This window comes from Lemur catta, chromosome 6, assembly GCF_020740605.2.
Source record: "Lemur catta isolate mLemCat1 chromosome 6, mLemCat1.pri, whole genome shotgun sequence".
NCBI classification, from domain to species: Eukaryota; Metazoa; Chordata; class Mammalia; order Primates; family Lemuridae; genus Lemur; species Lemur catta.
This window is the reverse complement of record NC_059133.1, coordinates 82988450-83010979: the sequence shown is the minus strand read 5'-3', so window position 1 is coordinate 83010979 and position 22530 is coordinate 82988450. Positions and strand designations below refer to the sequence as shown.

General features: G+C 36.3%; 1 protein-coding gene across 2 annotated transcripts in view; it reads left to right on the top strand.

Annotated features, from left to right (window-relative positions):
• Nucleotides 1-22530, top strand: part of PIK3C2G (phosphatidylinositol-4-phosphate 3-kinase catalytic subunit type 2 gamma) — a 336298-nt gene that overhangs the window by 218940 nt on the left and 94828 nt on the right. For both annotated transcript variants that reach the window (XM_045554248.1, XM_045554249.1), the window contains exons 20-23: nt 1995-2087; nt 3515-3644; nt 7593-7729; nt 10013-10182. In XM_045554248.1, coding sequence (XP_045410204.1) covers nt 1995-2087; nt 3515-3644; nt 7593-7729; nt 10013-10182 — 530 coding nt within the window. The remainder of the gene's footprint in view (nt 1-1994; nt 2088-3514; nt 3645-7592; nt 7730-10012; nt 10183-22530) is intronic.

Here is a 22530-nt window from a genome sequence, read left to right as displayed (position 1 = left end):
TATCACCATCAGTCAACTTGGCTGGGGAGAAGCACTCGGAACTGGCTCAGCCTGTTTCTTAAAGTGTGGAGCTCAAAGGCAGAGAGCACAGGTCTTGGGTTGAGTTAAGCTGCTTTATTAAGAAGAAGTCCCAACCTTGTCCCCACTGTCAACCACTGGTCACAAAGGATCATTCTCTATTTCCCTCTGGGTCACTAAGGGTTGGATCAGGTGGGATAGTAGAGATAAGTTAATGCAATCCTTCTCCACTACTGGGAAAATGAGGATCAGACATTTCATTTACTTAGAGGTTTCTTTTAAAACTATTTTTAGATTTGTGTCATTAATGTGTGCTTCTCAAGGACAGAGGTCATATCTTCCTTTCTGTATTCCAGCTTTTCTTATCTTCTTTCCTGCCTTCTAGTTTTTCTGTCTCACCATTTACATAAAATCATTCCCCAAGCCTCTGATTAATTCTCCCTGTCTCTTGGCTATGGCCATCCCAACCCACTTTATAACTTCTACTCTAATCTAGTATTTCATCACTTGCTTTCCCTACCTAGAAAGCCCTTTATCTGCCTATTTGCCAATCTACATCCTTCACAATCTTCAACCTCCAGTTCATTTCTGAAAGATTTTCTTCTTCAAGTGTGCCTTCATTCAACTGTGGCAAATTGTCTTGTGAGTTATTTTTAACTTAATTTATATGTATATATTTTCAATCAACTTTTTGTAAGCTTTTTGAGAGGGTATATGGTGCTTCCTTTTGTTAGCATATAGATAATAGCTTGTGCACACTATTTGTTGAACATATAACACTTTTGATATGACTCAAAAACATATTGCTTGTGAAAACCAAGATATGAAACAATAAAAGTAGAATATCCGTAGGTGATTCTTGCAGCAGAATTTTATTGCTTAACAAGCAACTTCACCCATAAAATTATAAAAGTCCAATTGATTCGGTAACCAAGGGTTTGTCTTTAGTTAAGGATTAGGTTAGGTTTGTTTTCATAGGTCAGTTAAGAAAATAGATCCTTTCCTCTCAGCTTCTGTCGATTTCAGACTTCTCAGAGATAACAACGTTCCAACTGATCCTTCATCATGTATTGATGCCATATTTTACCAAGTTGATAAATTGAAAGCATCAAGTCCTTTTCTTTTCTTTGGTATTGATTTGACTCTTCACTGTCGACATGAACTCTTTAATAGCCTAAATACATATGGCCTTTCGATTCTCAAACAGTTAAAAGGAAAATAAACAACAAGGAAAGTGGGGTGGGAAGTAATCGATATTATATAGCTAAAGATAGAAATGCAAAGTATGATTGAAAGAAATGAGAAGATGAAACGTATGTTGTACTGTTATTTGTAAAGACAAAAAATGTGCATTAACAAAAAGGGAAAGAGAAATATATTAATTTTTCAAAGCACATGAGTGTCAGGCACTGTAAAAGCCATTTTATATCCATTAGCTCATATATCTATCAGAAAATGAGCAGAGTGCTGTCACCTCCATTTTACAGTGGGATACAGACATGTTAATTAACTTGCCCAAGATCCCATAGCTTTTAAGCTGTACAGCCCAGATTTGATCACAGGTCTTTCTTAACTCTCTAAATATGCTGCAAGGAAGAAATAATTGAAAGGAAATAACTTTTTTTAAAATAGCAATTTTAACTTTTACCTATGAACCAACTACCATAAGCATGATACTTACATACTGCTTAGTTTATTTAAACCGTGAACATATCACTATCATTCAGTGAGGAAAAAAATATAGTTAAAGATTTACAATCTGCCAAAAAGCTGAGAACAGTTTTGAAGTAAAGACTTTGGTTGATAGACTAAAGTTTTTAAAAAATAAATATGTGTCTTTGTTCCAAAGTGTAAAAATTATTCACGTGTTATATTTGCTCATATAGCAAATGCTGCAAGGGGCTATGATTTCAGAAAAAGGGGTTTTTTCGTTTTTTTTTTTTTTGCTTTATTTTGCTATTTTTCTCTTTCTATAGGCATGTTCATATTTCACATCTAATGCTTTGCCACTGAAGATTACTTTCATCAATGCTAATCCAATGGGCAAAAACATCAGCATTATTTTTAAGGTACAAGTAGCCCTTCTAAAACACTAAATTGATTCCATAGACAGAACTACTGATTTATTACCCACAAAAAGAAATTATTGTTTTCCTTTGGCAGCAACACACAGATTTTCCAGTTATTTCAGATTCTGCTTTTTTGCAGAATTGTAGTCCATGCCAAACTATGATTGGCAATAAATCAAACATTACTGGCTCAAATCCAGGGAACCATCAGTATAAAACTTAAGAGAATATGTTTCATAAATAAAATTATACAATCACTTTTAAATAGCACAGAAAGTAGAATGCGTGGTGAGCCCCTAGGAGTAGAGTGTTCTTTTGGTCTGGATACTGAATTAGGATAAAATTAACTGGAATTCAAATGACATAAATTAATTTAATCAAATTCTAACCTATAAGAACTTGCTTATTTTAGTAATTTGAATTACTTTGTTCTTTTTAGTAAAAAAATATGAGCCATTTCCGCCTTCATCATGAATCCCCTGGGAAAAAATAGAGGAAAGGCAGTAACAGGGTTCTAGACAGGTAGGAAAGAGGGACCAAAAAGGGAGCTGCAAGTAAAAGTGAGAATTCACCAGTTATCCAGTTAATTTACTCAATTCTCTAGCCAAGCCACACAAGGTCTCAGAATGAGTTTTTGGTGAATTCTACCTCTTTTGGAGGATAATTACTGCACCTATACTTTTGCTTTGACCTGTGTAACCTCAAGGATTAGTGGTCCCATGACACCGTATTTTTGATGAAGAAAAAAAAAAAATCTCACCCTGGCAGGATTTTCTGTGCATCATTTAGAAAGCATTTTCAAAACCAATTGCTTATTTGTTTAAAAGCATAGAACTATCTTCACCCTTTGGACATATTCCATTTCCTTCACCTATGCTACAAAATCACCCCTTTATTATTTCTTATTATCAAAAATTGTTTCCTCTGAAAATTTTCTAGCTACCTTGATAATAAGAGAAATCACTGATTTAAAGTCTGACAAATCATATGTATGCAATTTAGTCAAGAAGTTCTTGATATTCTAACTGCATATCAGTGCATAAATTTATGGCATACCTAATAATGTTTCACTTAGAGAGAGGGTGAGTTTGAAATTTAGATAAACATTCGTCCAGCCTCTCTTCACTAGACTTTGAATGTAAGAAATCGCACGTGGATAACAAACTGAAAATGATTATCAAGGAAGAACATTCCGCACAGTGCTTCTCATTTGATGGTGGAAGCTTCTGTAATCATTTAAAGGGAAGTTCTCCGTGTTTGGATTTTCTATCAGAAACACAAGGTACATTTAGTGCTAATAAAACAATCGAAACCACTCTAAGTCAGGCTAGAAATGTATCCAAGAAAAGAAATGACATATACCATATCTGAATGCTTTTAATGGAATTCAAGGAGAAACCCAGAGTCTATAATTTTGTTTTTAATAGGCCGGAGATGATCTTCGTCAGGATATGCTTGTTCTGCAGATTATTCAAGTGATGGACAACATTTGGCTGCGGGAGGGTTTGGATATGCAAATGATCATTTATAGATGTCTCTCCACAGGAAAAGACCAAGGTCAGTATAGATTAGAAAGTGGGTTGGCTTACATTATTTATCTCACTCATTCACTGGCAATTTGCCATGGAACTTTCCACAGCTTTCATTTCAGGCTATAAATTTAAAAATCCAAAGAACTATAAAATTCATGTTTTTAAAAAATAATTATTTTCAAAAAGTATAAGCCAACATAATTTATATAAAACATTATATGCTTATACATATTAATTAGGACTTTCACAATCAAAATGTTAACTGTGATGTTCTTTAGTATGTCTTAAAGAGTTAGTCACATTAAAAACAGTCATTTTTTTCTCATTTTTTAAGCTAATAATAGAAAAGCCTACTTATTTTTTAAAAAGTATAATTGTTACCTATTAACACAAAATTTACACATTGTCAAGTGCATAAAGGAGTTCTGGAAGTTCTAAACACATTATAAAATTTTCATTGAACTTCTAAAAGACTTTTTGAATGGGTATAATATCAACAAAGATGGCCAAACGTAAATATTCAACATATGTCAGCATTTCTTTTCCTTTATAAAAGCCAATAAATTAATATGGAAATATAATTATACACATTTTCAGTTAAAATAATATTGAAGTCCCTCAAATTATTACTGAAACATCAGAGATAAAAGTTGTACTTAATTACAATAAAGCTAAATTGAAGGAACGATTCCTAAGACAACGTCTTTTTTACGTCTGGTCATTGCCACTTAGAATTCTATGAAGTTAATTGGTATGAATCACAGCAGGTACATGTGCATCAACAAAAAGATGAAATCATAGAACTCAAAAAGGGACCTAGACCATGTAGTCGATTTTTTTTTAATTCAAGCAGAGCTCCAATTTAAACCTATTATCACAAAAGAACTGGCACTGCCTTGTTATCTCAGTTTCCTGAGGTCCTACCAGCAGGCTCAATACACCAGTGTGACTTCAGATTTTAGATGCTAAGCATGGTAGCACCTCCTGTTAACTTGCAACTTGATACCTCAGAATGACTCCACTGCAAGTCATGCTACCCATTTATTTGATTCTGATAATAGGGCTGCTTCCGTGCCAAGTGTCCCAACCTGAACACTTTCTAAACCTATAGTTCCTAAAAGTCTTTTATTATCTCTACCATGAGACTGTTATTTCTTGCATTTACCCTCCCTTTTCTCACATAAGTGACCTAATTTTTTCATATCCTAACATGCCAAAAAGGTAAGAGTAAGGCTAAATGATCCTAGCTGAGCTTTTGATGTTACATGGATCATCTTTTCTTCAGAAATTGAATAAATTACTGACTCCAATGGAATTATTTAATTCCATCTGGTCTTTTCTGTCTATGATCATAGAATGTAACCGAAGCTAAATCTCTTTAAGTTAATGACTATTATACTTGCCCCAAGTTGCAGATGTCATAAGACAAAGAAGTTATTTTTCCCCTCTATCTACCAACAACCTTCTACATTTAAAGGTTTTCAGAGGGCATTATACTGACAAACTACTTCTTCAAGAAAAATAGAGATCATTAAAACAAATGTCATTTTTAGAAGATTAGCTTGCATTTTTAATCAGGTTCCCAGGCTTATTGAATACCTACTGCTCTCAAGAAATGTCACAAAGTGAGATGGGGAATGCATACTAAAATCAGCTCAATAGAGTTGCTGTCCTTGAGAAAAGTTTACTCCAGTCATGAAGTTTACATGACTTTATCGACATGATTGTTGATTGTGATTCTTATGCGTACTTTGTCATGTCTTAGGAGTTCCAGAAGAAATTATCAGGGCAAATAAAAATTCTTTAGGATATATTTTATCACTGGTTCTCCAACTTTGATTGGCATAAAAAATTAGGGAAATTGGGGCAATAGATACAACCAACCCAAGCCATGTGTACTAAATCAGACACCCCACTGGAGGGGGAAGGGCTCAAGTAATGGTGACTGTAAAAAGCTGCTTTGGTGTTTCTTTTGTACCTCTGTCTGAAAACCATTGCCTTCCATGGCACCACCTTGAAAAAGTTTATCCCTAAGAGCCTTGCTACTTAAAGTGTGAACTACAGACCTGCAACATTGACATCACCTGGGAGCTTGTTAGAAATGCAGAATCTCAGGCCCCACCCCAGCCCTACTAAATCAGAACCTCCGCTTTAACAAGATCTCCAAATGATGTTTATGTGCCTTAGAATTTGAGGAACACTGCATTAAAGGACTGTAAGGATGGCACCACACTTATTACTCAATGTGCACAGCATTCTGTTAGAAGTATTTAAAAGGTGTATGATACACACTAGCTTAAAATGTATGAAATGTAATTTATGATTTTAACTAATAGGCAGAATTTAGCCACCATAATTGTTATATTAATAACTTAGGTGCAAGTTTTTCTGGATAGGTCAGCAATGCAATGCAATGCTTGTGACCAATGGCTTGGGATTTAGCAAAGATTAACTCCCTGAAGGCAAATGTAGTCTGAAAAGTAACTAACACGGCAGCACAGTATCTAAAAAAAGTTCAATAATCTAAGTCCTAATTTAGGGCATGGCCCTAGGTGAGCTGGTACTGAAACACCCAGGAACCAGGTAGAAGGTTATTTTCCTGTAGTAAATATTAAATAGAGGCACTGGCAAAAATGAAGAGAGAAATTACAGGATTAGAAAGAAGAATGACCTACTGACACCAAAAGTAATGTTTTAGATCTGCCATCTTGCTTAATGCATATGAGAAAACTTGGGCAAGAGATGAATACTTGTGGGAGAGGAGAAAAAAATGTCATGATATTAAGGATAGTCCCAGGACTTGTCTCGGGTATGAAGTTTCTTTTGGGTCTAGAAATGTAGATGCCCAATGACCACAATTGGACTATTGGATAGTAAGAGAGATTAAGACTTCAAACCAGCTGCCACTGGCCAAATTCAGCACAGAGAAGTGCTTTGTTTATCATCACCATGATCTGCTTGCTTGCTGTTGTTTAATTTGAATGCTTTTAAGGTAAACCATGAAATAGTCAATTTAAAAAACTCAACCATCTCTCTAATCATATGTTTATGTTATTACATATTTTTGTCTCTGGTCCCTATGTTCACTTGGGTTTGTAACTCTTGCAATTGTTGAGATTGTGAAAATCAGAAACTCTAGACTTTAATTTCTTTTAATGATTGCATTTACAGTATTGCACATTACAGGTTGTTTTGTGGATATTATTCCTGAGAGAGTTTAAGTACTGGATTTAAACTGCTGCTCTGTATAGAATAAAAATCAGGTTTAAAAATATTTACATTCCAATAACCTTAGCACACAATAAAAAAAGCCTTGATGGATACATGGCCAGTGGACAAAGGTCCTATTTAAATTCAATCAATATATGCTCCTTTTAAAAAATTGACATTATAGTTTCCCTTTGAAGTTCACTGAGAGGGAAGGAGCAGGTGGCTTTCTGCATGTTTACTTGCAGAGCTATTTTGTTCACTCCCAGAAATGTAACATTTAACTGTGAAGCTTTTGTTAACCTGAACATCAGTTTTTGTAATATGTATGAAATGTTTGTTATGGAGATTGTATTTAGCTCACTTAACTCATAAATATGTTATCAAAGCTTGAATGTCCTCCCTTAAACTGTAAATGAGTGTACCAGCCTTATGACAATTAATCCACCACTCCATTGACCCAGTGGTGACACCATCCAAATCAGCTTTCTCTACCTTAGTTCAAGAAAAAACATTAAAGCTGCTTCTGATAGGCCAGATCCAAACACAAGTAGCCTCACTGCTCCCCAGGATTTAGGAAGAATTAGAAGAAAGCCATCTAGATAAGCCTCCTTCAGAAAAGAAAGTTTGGAGAGGAAAGGGGTAATCCAAGTGGTGCTGACAGCTATTGTTGTTGTTACCTATGACAAGATATATTTTCTAAGGATCCCTGATCCTGTTAACAAATAATTGTTTCCATAATCTTTTTTTTCTTTCCATCAACCAGGACTGGTGCAGATGGTGCCTGATGCTGTAACCCTAGCCAAGATCCATCGCCACTCTGGACTGATAGGACCTCTAAAGGAAAATACAATCAAAAAGTGGTTCAGTCAGCACAACCACTTAAAGGCAGATTATGAAAAGGTTTGTCATGCTGGAGATTGTAAGGTTTTCGGATGGTCAGCGCCAGAGAAAGAAGGACGAATAGAGATGAAAGAGTCAAGCAACGAGGCTTTTATTGGGGTAGCTCCCGGGTGAGGTTCTCGAGTCCCAAGAGGGGCCAGAGAAGTCTCAGTCGCCTGGGACTGAGGCAAGGGTTTTTATATGCAGTGAGGGGCATAAGTGGAGGGGAGGCTTGCTTTTAGATGAGGGTGGAATCTTTACTGCTGCAGCAGACAGCCAAGTGATCTTCCTGTTGTCTCTGGCAGTTCCTGTTGTCACCCTGCTGCAGCTAGCTCTGTGGTTTGGCCCCGGCACTTAGCCAAAATCCGGCTGGTCCCCTACCCCTCCTCCACCGTCCACCTTACAGAGATCATTTTAAATAATGTACTTAAATAAGAATATGCTCCGGTTCGTTAGATATTCTGGTTTATGGAAAAGTAAATTAAGTACACCTTGAGTTCTAATTCACTCAGTCATCGGCCTAGTAGTAATGACCCAGTGTAAATGGTGTATTAACTAGATAAAAGTTTCTGTGTTTGGTTTTTCTTCTGGGTGAAATCCTGGGCAGTCAATAAGACTCTCTTTACTTAGCTGTCTCCTTGATAGCCATCTCACTCCAAAAAAGATGCCCCTTGAAACTAACACCTTCAAGTAACCACCACTTACTTGTGCACAATCTCCAATTTCTATAAATATCCCTTCGTCCTTTGAGATACGTCTTCTGCCATGCTCTATTTTTCATCTCTGATTCTCTTAATGGTTTGCAGAATGCAAAATAAGTTTATATACACACACATATATATAGAAAAATTTTACAAAATGTACTGTTTATTTGACTGCAAACATTTTTTCTCCCAGTTAACTTCATTCTAGCACCTGGCCAGAGTTATGCAGGTTCTGCCCTATACCAGGGCTCTTGGCTAAGGGGATGAGTGTGGCTACAGCCAGGCCTTGTTCCATTTAACAAGCCATAAACTGAAACAGCTGGCTCCACCCAGTGGCAGGGTCACCTTTGTGCTAATTTACACAAAAATGCAATAGGGACTAGCATTAGCTTTGTTTGGAGCTGTCCCGAGCACTGAAATTCCCTTATTCTGAGAAGCTTCTCAGTCCTGGGCAAAATGGGATGATCAGTCACCCTGGCTAGCATGGGCCATGATAAAGCGACCTACTTGTTCATCTATGCTATGCTTCTGTAAGATTGGGGTGGAGCAAAATACAAGCTTTTAGAGGACAAATAATAAAGAATTAAATCAGATTGTCTTGAAATTTGTGTTTTTCAGCCATTCCCAAAATTATGACTTGAGTTTTGCAGAAATTCCTTTGGTTATATATTTTTTACTGTTTCCATATACATTTTTTCTTTACAACTACCATGTGAAGGACATATTTTATTATCTTCACTTTATAAATGAAGAAAATCTAGACAGAAAAACTAAGTGACTTGGCCAGGAACTTGGGAGACCTGGACGTAAAATGTCTGGCATGTACTCCAGTGACACAACCTCCCACTCCAGCAAGGCAGCACCCCCCCGTGCTAGGAGAAACATAACCTTGGCCCAACCAATTGCTCATGGTTGTACTACCAAGTTGATGAAAATGATGTATACTCAGGAGATCATTCTGGAAACAATGGGTATTTTTGGAAAGAACGCTTTGTTCATTACAGAAACATAAGCCACAAGTGACTCAGTGGTAACCTGCTTCCACCTACATAGGCATGCACCGATATATACACTATACCAAAGCATTTTGGACATCAACTGGATGACCTGTTTGTAAAGCTAAACATAAAATGTTACGTAGTTCTCAGTATAACTTTTTCTGTGTTCCAAAGTTTCAAATATTAAATAATTGATATGTTAAATCTCTCTGGGAATAGGCCATATTGGGTGCTATTTTTCTTTCTCCTTTTACTTTGAAAAAAATTATTTAATATTGTATATTTGGAGTATCAAAAAAATCACACTAGGAAACCTCTCTAGTAAACCACAATAATTAGCTCCATCTTAATAAAAAAGATATTTTCCCCAATTTCAATAAAAACATTCATCTATTAGGCTAAAGAACATATTGTTTAATGTTCTTCTGTAGCATATCAAGAATCAGCCACTTACCTGTACCCTTCTCTCCACTGAGATGTAAAAATTGTTCTTGATTATGTAATTTTGTTATTTATTAATATCATTTACTTTTTACCGTTACCTCGGATGCTCATGCATTTCTTCATTTTTTGTTGTTGTTATTTTTGTGTTACTGTTTTAGGCCCTGAGGAATTTCTTCTATTCCTGTGCTGGCTGGTGTGTGGTAACATTCATCCTGGGAGTCTGTGACCGTCACAATGATAATATCATGCTGACAAAGTCGGGCCACATGTTTCATACTGACTTTGGAAAATTCTTAGGTCATGCACAAACATTTGGAGGGATAAAAAGGTCAGTGCACAAATGTTTATTACAGTAATTAAGCAATGCCCCAAGCAATATGCAAGGACTTGCTCCCATCTCTCACATCCCCCTAGGTAATATAAGCATGATTATATATCTAGTAAGATTGGAGGAAAGATTTTTTTCAGTAGATTTTTAATGAACAAATTGTGTCCTCAAATTGTTAGTGGGTGGACTAAATTGGCCTTCCCCCATGGGATACTAATCCTGTTCCAGTCTGAATTGTTTGAAATAATATTTTTGTTTTCTTACAAGCCTTGAATGAACAATAAGGCATGAGTTGATGGTCTCAATACATCTGGTATATTGCACAAAGCACATCACCACACTGTTCTTCATATCATAAAACTAGCACACGTCCCACATGGAATTAGCCTTAAATCATTCCACACACATTTAGTGGGCACCTACCATTCAAGAATACAGCAGTAAACAAGGAAGACACAAACCCTGATCTCTTCCTAGTGGAGATGATAGACAAGTTAAGCAAAAAAATTTGTGTGACAAAATGAGAAATTCTTTTAAGAAACTAAAACAGAGAAATGGGATAGAAAGTGACTGGGGTAGAGATATTATTTTAAAGAGGCCTCTTGGAAGAGATGACAGAGAGCTGTGTAATTAATGACCCCCTGGTGGAGATCCATAGAAGAGTATTCCAGAAAGACAGAACAGCAAATATAACAGCTGTGAGCATGGAAATAAGAGTGGCATGTTCCATAACAAAAAGGCCTGGGGTCTGAAAATAGGATAGTGAGAACCAGGCAATAGAAAGAAGGTAAGGGTGATGAGTTTGGTGGAGGCCAAAGTGGGGCACAGAGGACCTGGTATGGAGTATGACTTTTAAGTTTACGGGGAAACCATTGATGGATTTCAGTGGATTTCAAAATCCCTCTCCTGATATCCTGAAGTACAGATCAGTGAGGAGACAACTGCAATAAGGAAGGTGAGATTTTAATGGTAAAGGTAGAAGTGATGAAACCTGACAGATTCAAAATATATCATGAAGACAGAGCCACACGACCTGCTAATTGATGGGACACTGCTGTGATTAATGAACTGGAGGAGGGGCATGGCAGATCGGAGAAGAAAAGAAAACATTCAAGGATGACCCCTAAATTTTTTATCTTGGCAAATGGGTGACTAATTATATTATTTACTGGACTAGGAAAGATTGGTGAATGAATAGGTTTTGTTTCATTTCATTTGAGCTGGAGGCAAGGAAATCAGAGATTGGAGACTAAAAGTCCCTGGCTTTAAAAAGATACTTCATATTAGAGTAGATCAGAACATTCCAAAGACTAATTAGCCCCTTTTGCCTCAAAGCAGCCTCTCAGTAGAAGAAATACTAATGTGTTCTACATGATAATGTGATAGAACTTATACCAGATGCCACAAGCTGGTATTAAAATGCCAACATAAACTACATAATATGGCTTCATTCTTATAAGTTGATATCTCCTATTTTGTAGAGGCATATAAATGAACTGATTCATTTTTAATTACTTTCAATACATTGCCTTCTTTAATGAATAACCTCAGAAAAATCCGCCACATATTCATTCATTCCTTAAACATCCACTGAGTATGGTTGTGTGCCGAGGGCTTTGATAAACATTGGGGATGCAAAGACGAATAATACACATTTACCACCTCAGCGGGGATTACTCTCTTGAGTACTGGGAAGACAGACACATAAATGATTACTATGAAATATGATAAAGACAGAGATACAGAGATGTACAGACCATTAGAACATCATAGAGGAAGGATACTTAGCTTATGAAAGACGTTAATTAACATACTTGTGTGTATACATAATTTACTCACGGAACATTTTTTCCCCCTGAATCCACCCTTTCCTAGAAAATTAAAGATTAAGTTAGTTTTAACATCTTCATTTTTTTATTTTGATATATTGTCCACTGGGAATTTGGGATATCCCTTATTCGTTTATTACACCAGCTTCTGTGTTGCCCATTAGGGTGGTTACAAATGAACAAAAATATTCCAGTTCTACAGAAAAAGTTCCACTTGCAAGACATAAAAAGTAAAGAAAAAGTTACTAAAACAGTATGGTAAGTGTATGGACCAAGATCTATAGAGAAGATGGAGCACAGTTGGTTTGTTGATGTTATAACAGCTACTGCTACTTCTACAGTTTGGCAATTTTAAATATTTCTTATGCACCCTCGCAGGTAAATTAAAAATGTACCCAGTATATAGCGTCACTCATAATAGGTTCTTAATATTATTTACTGAAGTAATCAGCCAATAAACCAATCACAGGCAGGCCTTCAATCATTCAATAGTTATTGATTAGATGAATGAAAATGAAGTTGCCACTGTCTTCCCTTGACATTATTGGCTATTGACCACCAGCCAAGGAGGCCAATAGCAGCTCCATGATCAATTTGGATTGTTGTTTCCAGGATTTTATCTACACCAGTGGCTCCCGTAAGGCTCATTGGCAGTGTCTCCTTGGATTTCTTTCTTGCTACTGATACTTCTGTCCTGAGTTGGTTTCATGGCAAAGCTGAACTATTCCTATTCACCATATCTTTTGAATTGTAGATAGCATCTGATATTTTTCCTCCAAGGCTCTTTCAGCTGTTTCTAGAGTTCACTGAATATTGTTTCATAGGATAGTTGACTTCTTCCATCCTAGGTCCAGTGATTGTCCTTATTGGTTGCTAAGCACACAAAAGATCTCTTATTAATATAAACAGGGCCTCTGTATCCCTTTAGGATAAATGAACATTCTTATTTATACCCCATTTATTACATTATAAAATTTCTGGAAAGCATAGCCTCACCTAGCTTCTATACACATACTCATATGTATTAAAAAGCCCCCGATAATATACAAAGCTAGGTATGTAAATTATGCCCAAGGACTTCCCTAATGTCCCATAATCTAACAAGACTGCATAATACTCTAATAACAACCAATAATATCCCTGGGTCATACTCTTTAACATAAAATGCTGCACCCACTGGGAGAACCAAGTTTATGTGTTCCAGGTACATGCATTTCTCTCTACTCCTTAACAACATGGAGAGGGGGCAGAATTTGTATAACTTTTTGTGGTTAACAAAATATTATTAACATATGTTGACTAATTTCACTTCATCATACAATTGCCTAAATCACTATTCAGCCTCACATAAAAAGTACCTTTTCTAGTTGTGAGTAGATAACATAAAACCCCTCCTAAGTTGCAGATTTACACCTTAGCCAAGGATACAGAACTTACTAACAGAAATCAGCAGGCCCATAGAGCAGAAGTAGATGTGGTATATATTGGAGTAGATTGTACCTTAATCCTTGGTATCTTTAAGGACACAGCAAAGAGGTGACATTCTCCTTACAGGTAGAATCTTGAGAAAGAAACTGATTTCTCTCTGGGCACTGCCCTTTTATGTTTATGCTTACATCACCATTCCAGAACATCTCACACTCACTATCCGTGTGATTTTGTCTAAGAAATGTTACAAACATTGAGCCCTCCTGATTCTTGGATGAAATTGAGTCAGCAAAGCCATATTCTCATTTGGAGTCCACGCCCAGGTGTCCCTGAACAATTCCTCTGAATTCAGTTCTCCAGAAATCCAGAGAGCTCATCTCCCTGCTTAGACCAACTCTGAGACTCTTGTAAACTTTCTGAGAGAAAAAACAGACCATTATGGGTATGATGAATTTCTCATCCTGTATATAAACAATCGGTTCTTACTGCCTTTTATCATGAGATTAGATAAAGAGGATTTACACCAGCCTACTAAATCAAAGGACAATTCAGCCCCAATATTACTTGATGATTCTTGGGAAAATTTGGCTAATTCCTACAATGGAAAAAATGAGGAATTTTCCTAGCTCTCTGAAACCAATTGGTTTTGCTTTTGAACTAATGCTCAATGATTATCTTCATTTTTAAATTTTCTTTCACAAAGATACAAATTAAAGTGGTTAATAAATGAAGCATCCAGCCTGGGCATAGTGGCTCCTAGCACTTTAGGAGGCTGAGGCAGGAGGATTGCTTGAGCTCAGGAGTTTGAGACCAGCTTGAGCACGAATAACACCCAGTCTCTACTAAAAATAGAAAAAAAATAATGATATGTGCCTGTAGTCCCAGCTACTTAGGAGACTGAGACAGAAGGATCACCCAGAAGTCTGAGGTTGCTGTGAGGTAGGCTGATGCCATAGCACTCTAGCCTGGGCAAAAAAAAAGTTATACATCCACAATTTTTCACTCAGTTCTACAATAATTTCTACATAGTCATTTTTCATTACATAAAAGAAGATATTTGTAATAATGGTAATAAACTCTAAATTTTAACTCAATAATTTTTTGATGGTGACACTGTCTTATAGAACAGGAGAAATTTAAAAAGGACTTTATTAGTGATATTTGTTGCTCTTGTAACTCTTTGTTTCATTCTCCTATTTTTTTAGACTATATTTCCATGGTGTATATGGACTTTAACTTTGGTAATGCCAGCCTTGCATTAAGTCTTTCTTGCAGCTCTCTTTCTAGTTAATTTTAAAGACAGTATGACTACTGATTAAGGTCAAGTACCCTGGAGACAGACTATGTGTTTTTGTTGTGTTTTTGTTTATGTATTTATTCATTTTTATATTTTAAAAAGTTATTAACATTATTTTTGATTGACAAATCATAATTTATGAGGTATGATGTGATGTTTTGATATAGGTGTATAATGTGGCATGATTAAATCCAGTTACTTAACATATCTATCACCTTGCTTACCTATCATTTTTCATGATGAGACATTAAAAATTTACTCTCTTAGTTATTTTGCAATATATGTTATTATTGACTACAGTCAACCTGCTGGGCAATAGGTCTAAAGCTTAGTTCTACTGTCTGTCTGAAACTTTGTGTCCTTTCATTAACCACTCCCCATTTCTTCCCTCCGCACCCACCCTCAACCTCTGGTTACCATCATTCTTCTTCCTATGATTCAACTTTATTAGTTTCAACACATAAGTAAGATCATGTGCTACTTGTCTTTTTTCACCTGGCTTATTTCACTTAGCAAAATGTCCTCCGTATTCATTCATGATATCATAAATGGCAGGATTTACTCATTTTTTAAGACTGAAGAGTATTTTATTGTGTATATATATTATATTTTCTTCATCTATTCATTCATTGATGGACACTTAGGTTGTTTCCATATCTTGGCTACTGTGAATAATACTGCAATGAACATGGGTGTGAAGACATTCTTTCAACATGCTAATTTCCGTTCCTTTGGATATATACCCAGAAGTGGGATTACTGGGTCTTATGGGAGTTCTATTTTTAGTTTTATGAGGAAGCCCAAAACTTTTCCATAGTGGCTGTACTAATTTACATTCCAGCCAATAGTGCAGAAGAGTTCTCTTTTCTCCACATCCTCTCCCACACTTACCATTCACCTTTCTGAGAAATGACATTATAATAGTTATAAAGTGATTTCTCATTTTTATTTTAATGTACATTCCCATCATAATTAGTGATGCTGAGCATTTTTTCATGTACCTATTGGTCATTTCTATGTTTTCTTTTGAGAAATGTCTGTCTTTGCCCATTTTAAAATTGAATTATTTGTTACTATGGAGTTCTTTGAGTTCCCTGTATATTTTGGATATTAACTGCTTATCAGATGTATGGCTTGCAAATATTTTCTCTCATTCTGTGGGCTCTCTTCAATTTGTTAATAGTTTCCTTTGCTGTCCAGAAGCTTTTTAATTCAATACCTTCAATTTGTTTATTTTTGCTTTTGTTGCATATGCTTTTAGGGTCATATCCAAAAATTCATTGCCAAGACCAATGTGGAGCATTCCTTCTCAATTGTACATTCAATGACATCATATTGGTAGCCTGAAATTAGCCATGGTGGGAGTATTTACACCACAGAAATTGACAAATGCCACAAATCAGAGCTTTTTCTCATAAAAAGTAAAAGTCAGCCACTTATTAAATATTTATCACCACATGGCAGGATATAAATCCACTTAAAAGAGATGAAAAATCATTCCAGAACTCAACAAAATAAAATTCAATTTCCATGCTTTTATACCAGGATGATAACAAATATTATATATCAGTCTTATTACAATATGATTCAAAACGCTTTTTAGGTTTTATCCCAATAGATCACCAATCACCTAATATAATTAATCTCAACATTTCATCTCCATATTTTTCATAAAAATTCCCTGTATTTACAATCATTTTGACATTATTTTAATAGTTAACACACTGATGTAAAAAATTTTCAAGTTTAATTTGTAATTTTAGTATTTACTATTTATATTCTAAATGTTCTCAGTTTAAAACCATCTTTAAAAAATTTCCTTGAGCCTGAGGTCCCCAACCCCAAGGGCCGTGGACTAGTACCGGTCCAAGGCCTGTTACAGACCGAACGGCAGAGCTCTGCCCCCGCCAAGCCCCCCTACCCTGTCTTCCATGAAACTTAGGAAGCGAGGGGGCCCCAGAGCAGAAGGTGAGCAGCCGCCAAGCGAGGGAAGCTTCATTTGTATTTACAAACGCTCCCCATCGCTCACACCACCCCGCCCAAGCTCCACTTCCCTCCTTCCCCCTCTGCGATCCCTGCCAGCAATGGAAAAAATTGTCTTCCATGAAACCGTCCCTGGTGCCAAAAAGGGTGGAGACTGCTGCCTTGAGAGATTAAAAGATTAATTTTGTCTTATTCTGGTTCAGTACAAGATTCATAATGATCCAAATGCTAAATAGGTATTAACGGTCCCCTACATGCTTTAATTACTATATTAGTATTCTTTGAAATTAGATGAGTCTCATTGGTCTGTCATTCACAGAATTGTTTCCCTAGGACATCGTGGTCCTATTAGGTCTGGTGGAGGGTAAACAGGTGGCAAGGAAGCGGCAACGGGTGGAGAGCAGGAGCTGAATTGTAGCTAGGAACCAAATCGCAACTAGGAACTGTTCCCTGGTGGGAATTATACATAGTAAAAAGTTCCTAATAACCTTTAACTGACCTAGAGCTCATTACCATCTAATTAGCATAATATGGGTGGGACTCATGAAGGATTCTGGGGAAGACACATGCCTGCAAAGGAAAACTGTTGTATAACCTACCCTGGTATGTAACCTCTTATGTAACACCAACCTGTCAATCACCCCAAAGGCAGGACACAACAACCAATCCTGCCAGGGGAAAGGCGGGACACACTAGTGGACTTGTAAAAAGCAGCATGTGTTTACCCTTTGGTGTCTTTCTCCACTCTCTCTGGAACGTATTTTCACTTTGTGTAGCTTCCTTCTGTACTTTTCATTCTTTCTTTTATGTAGTCAACTGTTTGTATAAAATTGCTGCCTGTAATCACTTCGTCATTGGCTCGACTAGGTACCAGTACTCATTCTTGACACTGGGACCTGCGGGACTAGGGAACACACAGACGAACCTAACAGTTCATTTTTACTCAAGGCAGTATTCAGTATCAGAGTTTTCTAGAAGGAAAACACTTTCGAATACCTCTCCAACTGTGAATGCTTTAAGGAAATCTTTATATCTTGAGCTCCTAGCATAGAGCAGAGGTTCAATTTCAGTTGATTGAAGGATCACTCTAAAAATGTCATCAAATTTACTTCCCTTGAACTGAAACAGTATAATCATTTTTTGGAAGATAAAATTATTAAGAATATTTCCGTTACCCTTAACTGGAAATTTGCCAAGGGACGTCTGGGGTATGAGACTCAAAATTCGGTACATTTTAAGTTTTACAAAGCCTTCTGCCAGCCACAAAGCCAATCCTAGGCAAACTACAGCTAGTATTTGAATAATGCTTTAGACTTTACAAAGCACTCTCACATAAACTATTTCAAGAAACAAAGTTTGTTTTGTCTTTCCCATCTTCTCACTCTCATTTCTCCTTCTTCTGCTTCACTTTATCATTCCACTATGTTTTATTGCCTGATTTCTTTTGAATAACCCCCCTTATACGCACTCCCACCCCCATTATAAGTAAAAAACAATTTATGTGAAAAGAAACATTAATTTTCTTCATGGATAGACTTTGTAGATTTTCAGATGAAAAGAATGAGAAATGATTGAGAAGGGAAGAAAAGTTTGTGAGAGAGAGGGAATAAAAGAGAGAAAAAGAAGAGAGGAAACAACTTATTTGGTATAAGAATCCTGCCTTCTCTCCCTCAGCGAGCCTATGCTCCATTGTGAACAAAGCAAACTGGATGGGAGAGACTGTTGATTCTTCAGTCAGTGTAAGGTAAAATGTTTCTGTGAATATAAGCATCTCACGGCCCTGACTCTAAATCTAGCTTTTAAAGAAAGACTACAAAAGTCTTCTAAACATGAGCCTAGTATAAAAGCTTCACCTGATGTCCAACTAAAGAAACAGTGTCCTGCTTCTGTTGCTGGGGAAACAACTTATGGTGTTAAACTTAGTAAGAGATAATATGTCCATTTCACAACTCATACATAAATTTTGATCATGCATATGGTAACTTTATGGATGATATAAAATTTTTTCAGAGATAACTTAGGGTATTCTTGATTTTCACCTTTGATCTGCACATATGAAGTTTACTGTGTTGCCTAATTATCCACAGTTCTATCCTATCCAATGGAGATTCCAAATTTGCCTTCTCAATTAACTCATGAATATTAGGCAAGAGATTTGTGTTCTTTCTGTTGGACAGCAAAATGTGCTCTTTGAAATATAGGTCATTTATGATATTAGGAAAAGTGTAAGCTTAAACATTTTCTGATGTACTCTGCAGTCATTTATATGTTAATATCATCATTCACTATTATGGGATTCTGCATCTTTTAGAAATCTTTAAAAAGATATATCTTAATGTCACTATGATGTTTCCTAGGATCAAAACCATTTGAAATTCAAAAATTAATAAAAACAATTTCAATAATAAAAACAAAATTTGCCCCATTGCTGAGTGTTGCATTTTAATTTAGGGTACAAATACATTATTCAAACATTCAAGTCTTTCAAACCTGGGACTAAAGTTTGCATACTTCCATTTACTGACTTCATCAGTTGCTCAAGTAAAATATTGGCTGAACTACAGTATAAAAGGAAGAAATAGCTACGTTCAGAGTCCAGCAGACAGATTCTACCATCATGAATTCTTGATAGAGCTCTGTCATTCCATTCCACTCTCCATATCTCCATATCCTTTGCCTCCATCACCAATATTGAAACATGTAGCTCTTCTCAAACTGCTGTGGTTTTCATACAGCTTATCACTGGCCTGGCATAAAGCAAGTTCTCTAGTACAATGCTGCATCATCAAGTGTAGGGAATCAGATTCCAAAGGAAATAGTCAAAAAATACCCCTTGAAACTCTGTAAATACTTGCTGTGCATTGGCTTTATTGACCCTTACAGAGGCTCTTTGAGGTAGGTACTGTTATTTTCTCAATTCTGCAAGTGAAGAACTAAGACAGGAAGAAGTCTTAGTTGTTATAACTTGTCCAGAGTTGTAGGTAATTGGTAGCAGAACATTGGAGTATGTCACGATATTTCCATTTCTCAATAATCCCAACATAGCCTCTTTTCTCTCCAGCATTGGGACAGATGGCTGTTTCTTTAGTTAGTACCAGATGACACAGTCATCTCACATTTATGGCCCTGATGTATATTAAAATCATATCTTTAAAAAAACAATCAAATGTCTTGCAAGATGATTGCACTGCAAGAGGCATGAAAAACCTAAGTCCAGGTATGAAAGTAGCATCTATGGGCGTTTTCTTTTTCAGTAAAAAGTCAGGCAAAATTGCTTACTCCCTTTTAATTTGTTCTTACATTTAAAAAATTGAATAGGTGTAGTTAAGCTAATATAAATTAAATGCTTATGAGATGTGACTCTAATTTCAGAGAACATCAGAATCTATCCTATTGCACTTAGTATGGCCACAGACCACATGAACTTTTAGAATGAAGCCCAGTGATATTATCTAGACTGCATAATTCACACTTGAGGGCATTGCTTCTGGGAATCATTGTGTCTTTAAATAGCTTATGTGTTCAACACTTAAAAATCAAATATCATTCATTTTTCAAGTATGGATTAATACATATTTATTTAAGGAACAACTCAATAAATGAATCACTGCTCATTTTAAGGATAGAGCATGTCACCTATTTCAGAGTTCATTCATTAAAATTAGTATGCTTTGTCCATTCCCTTAATAATGTAGTTTAGGATAGGGCCATTTCCACTATCAGAGGTGGTGATAGTAAAAAAATTTCAAGAGGAAGTGTGCTATGAACAGGCCTTTACAGTAAGGATTGGACTTAAATTAGTGGGAAAGAGGGGAAAGACAGCCCACCATAGAGAATATTACAAATAAAAGTGTGGAAGCAGAAGATAAGCATGTGCTAGAACCCACCCATCTGCTTCTTCTGTGCTACACCACAGCAGCCAAGCGCTGCAAGAAAATGTCACACTACAGAGCAAATATGTGTCACCAGTTTCAAATGGGCCATCCTCATGGCCCAGTAATGACACTACATTTCTGTGGCCATCTCACTATTTCACTCTCCACAACAATTTGTATTTTATCCTCTCAAGGATAAACCTCAGACCACTTCTACCACCTCCCTACTTTTAAACAGATGACCACAGTCCTAATTTATTCAGAAAATAAAACCCATCTGAACAGAGCCTACTTTTCTACCCAATGTAAATCTCCCACACTTACATCTGTACCAAAACTTCTTCCTTTCTGTTCTAATAGAAGATCTGTTTTTTCTTTCTCAAGTCAATCCCTCCATCTGTGCTTTGGAGCCATTTCCCTCCTACCCTTAAACGAACATTATACTATCAATAATTCATTTTTTTTCTTGTATACTTATTCTCTCCTTTTCAAATAGTCTTTTTAAATAAGCTTGTCTCTCCAAAGTTTAACTAACATTGCCTCAAAACCCCCAGTCTTGGTGCTGTTTTGCTCACCTTCACAAACTTCCTGAAGGAGTTGCAATAAGCTCTTGATCTTCACTCCCCGTCTACCATTCAGTCCGCAATCATTCGATCTGTCTTTACTCTTCATTACTTAGTAAGATCAAAAATGACCTCCATGGTGCTAAATCTAACAGTATTCATTCCTTATTTTGCCTAATTTATATGCTAATTTCAACAGTGTTGACTAACCAGTGTTGACTATTCCTTTCTCTAAAATACTTTCTTCACTTGCTATCTTCTCCCCCCACCCACTAGACACAGCATTTTGCTATATTGCCCATTTGCCCAGGCTGGTCTCAGATCCTCCTGCCTGAACCTCCCGGGATTGTAGGCACACACCACGGCACATGGTCTCACTTGCCTTCTGTAGTAGATCATCACCATCTACTTTTTCTCTCTTTAGTGTCCAACTCAGGATGTTTCCCTTCCACAAAGCCATCAAACGTTAGATCCCCCAAGACTCATCTTAGCCCTCTTTTCTTCTCTACAGTTTCCACCAAACTGGTGTCGTCTACATCCAAGGCGTCTATCAATATCCAGATGACTCACGAAATTGTTTACTTTGAAATAATTACAGATTCACATGCAGTTGTATGAAGTAATACAAAGAGATGCCATGAACCTTTTGCCAGTTTCACCTAGTGATATATAGAATTATAGTATATATAGTACATATATAGAATATACATATACAGTACATACATACTATATATAGAATTATAGTACAACTATCACCACCAGGATATTGATATTGATATAATCAAGATACAGAATAATTTCATCATGACCATGATCCTTCATGTTGCCCTTTTGTAGCCACACCTGGTTCCCCCTTATCCCTGCCCAGTTAAGAAACTGCCAAGCGGTTTTCCAGAGTGACTGTATAATTTTACAACTCCACCCAGCAATGTATGAATGATCCAGTTTCTCCACATCCTTGCTAGCATTTGGCATTGTCATTATTTTTTATTCCAGCCATTCTGGTAGGTGTGTAGTGCTGTCTCATTGTGGGTTTAATTTGTATTTTCCTAATGGCTAATGATGTTGAACATCTTCTCATGTGCTTATTCACTATCTGTATATCCTCTTCCATGAAATACCTCTTCATGTCTTTTGCCCATTCTCTAATTGTATTGTTGATTTTTTACCATTAAATTTTGAGAATTTATACATATGTATATACATATATATGTGTGTGTGTACGTGTGTGTGTATATATGTGTATATATATATTACATATATATATATATATATACACATATATACATGTCAGATGCTATTACTTTGTTGGCTACATGGTTTGAAAATACTATCTCCCAGTCTGTAGTTTGCCTTCTCATTCACTTAACATT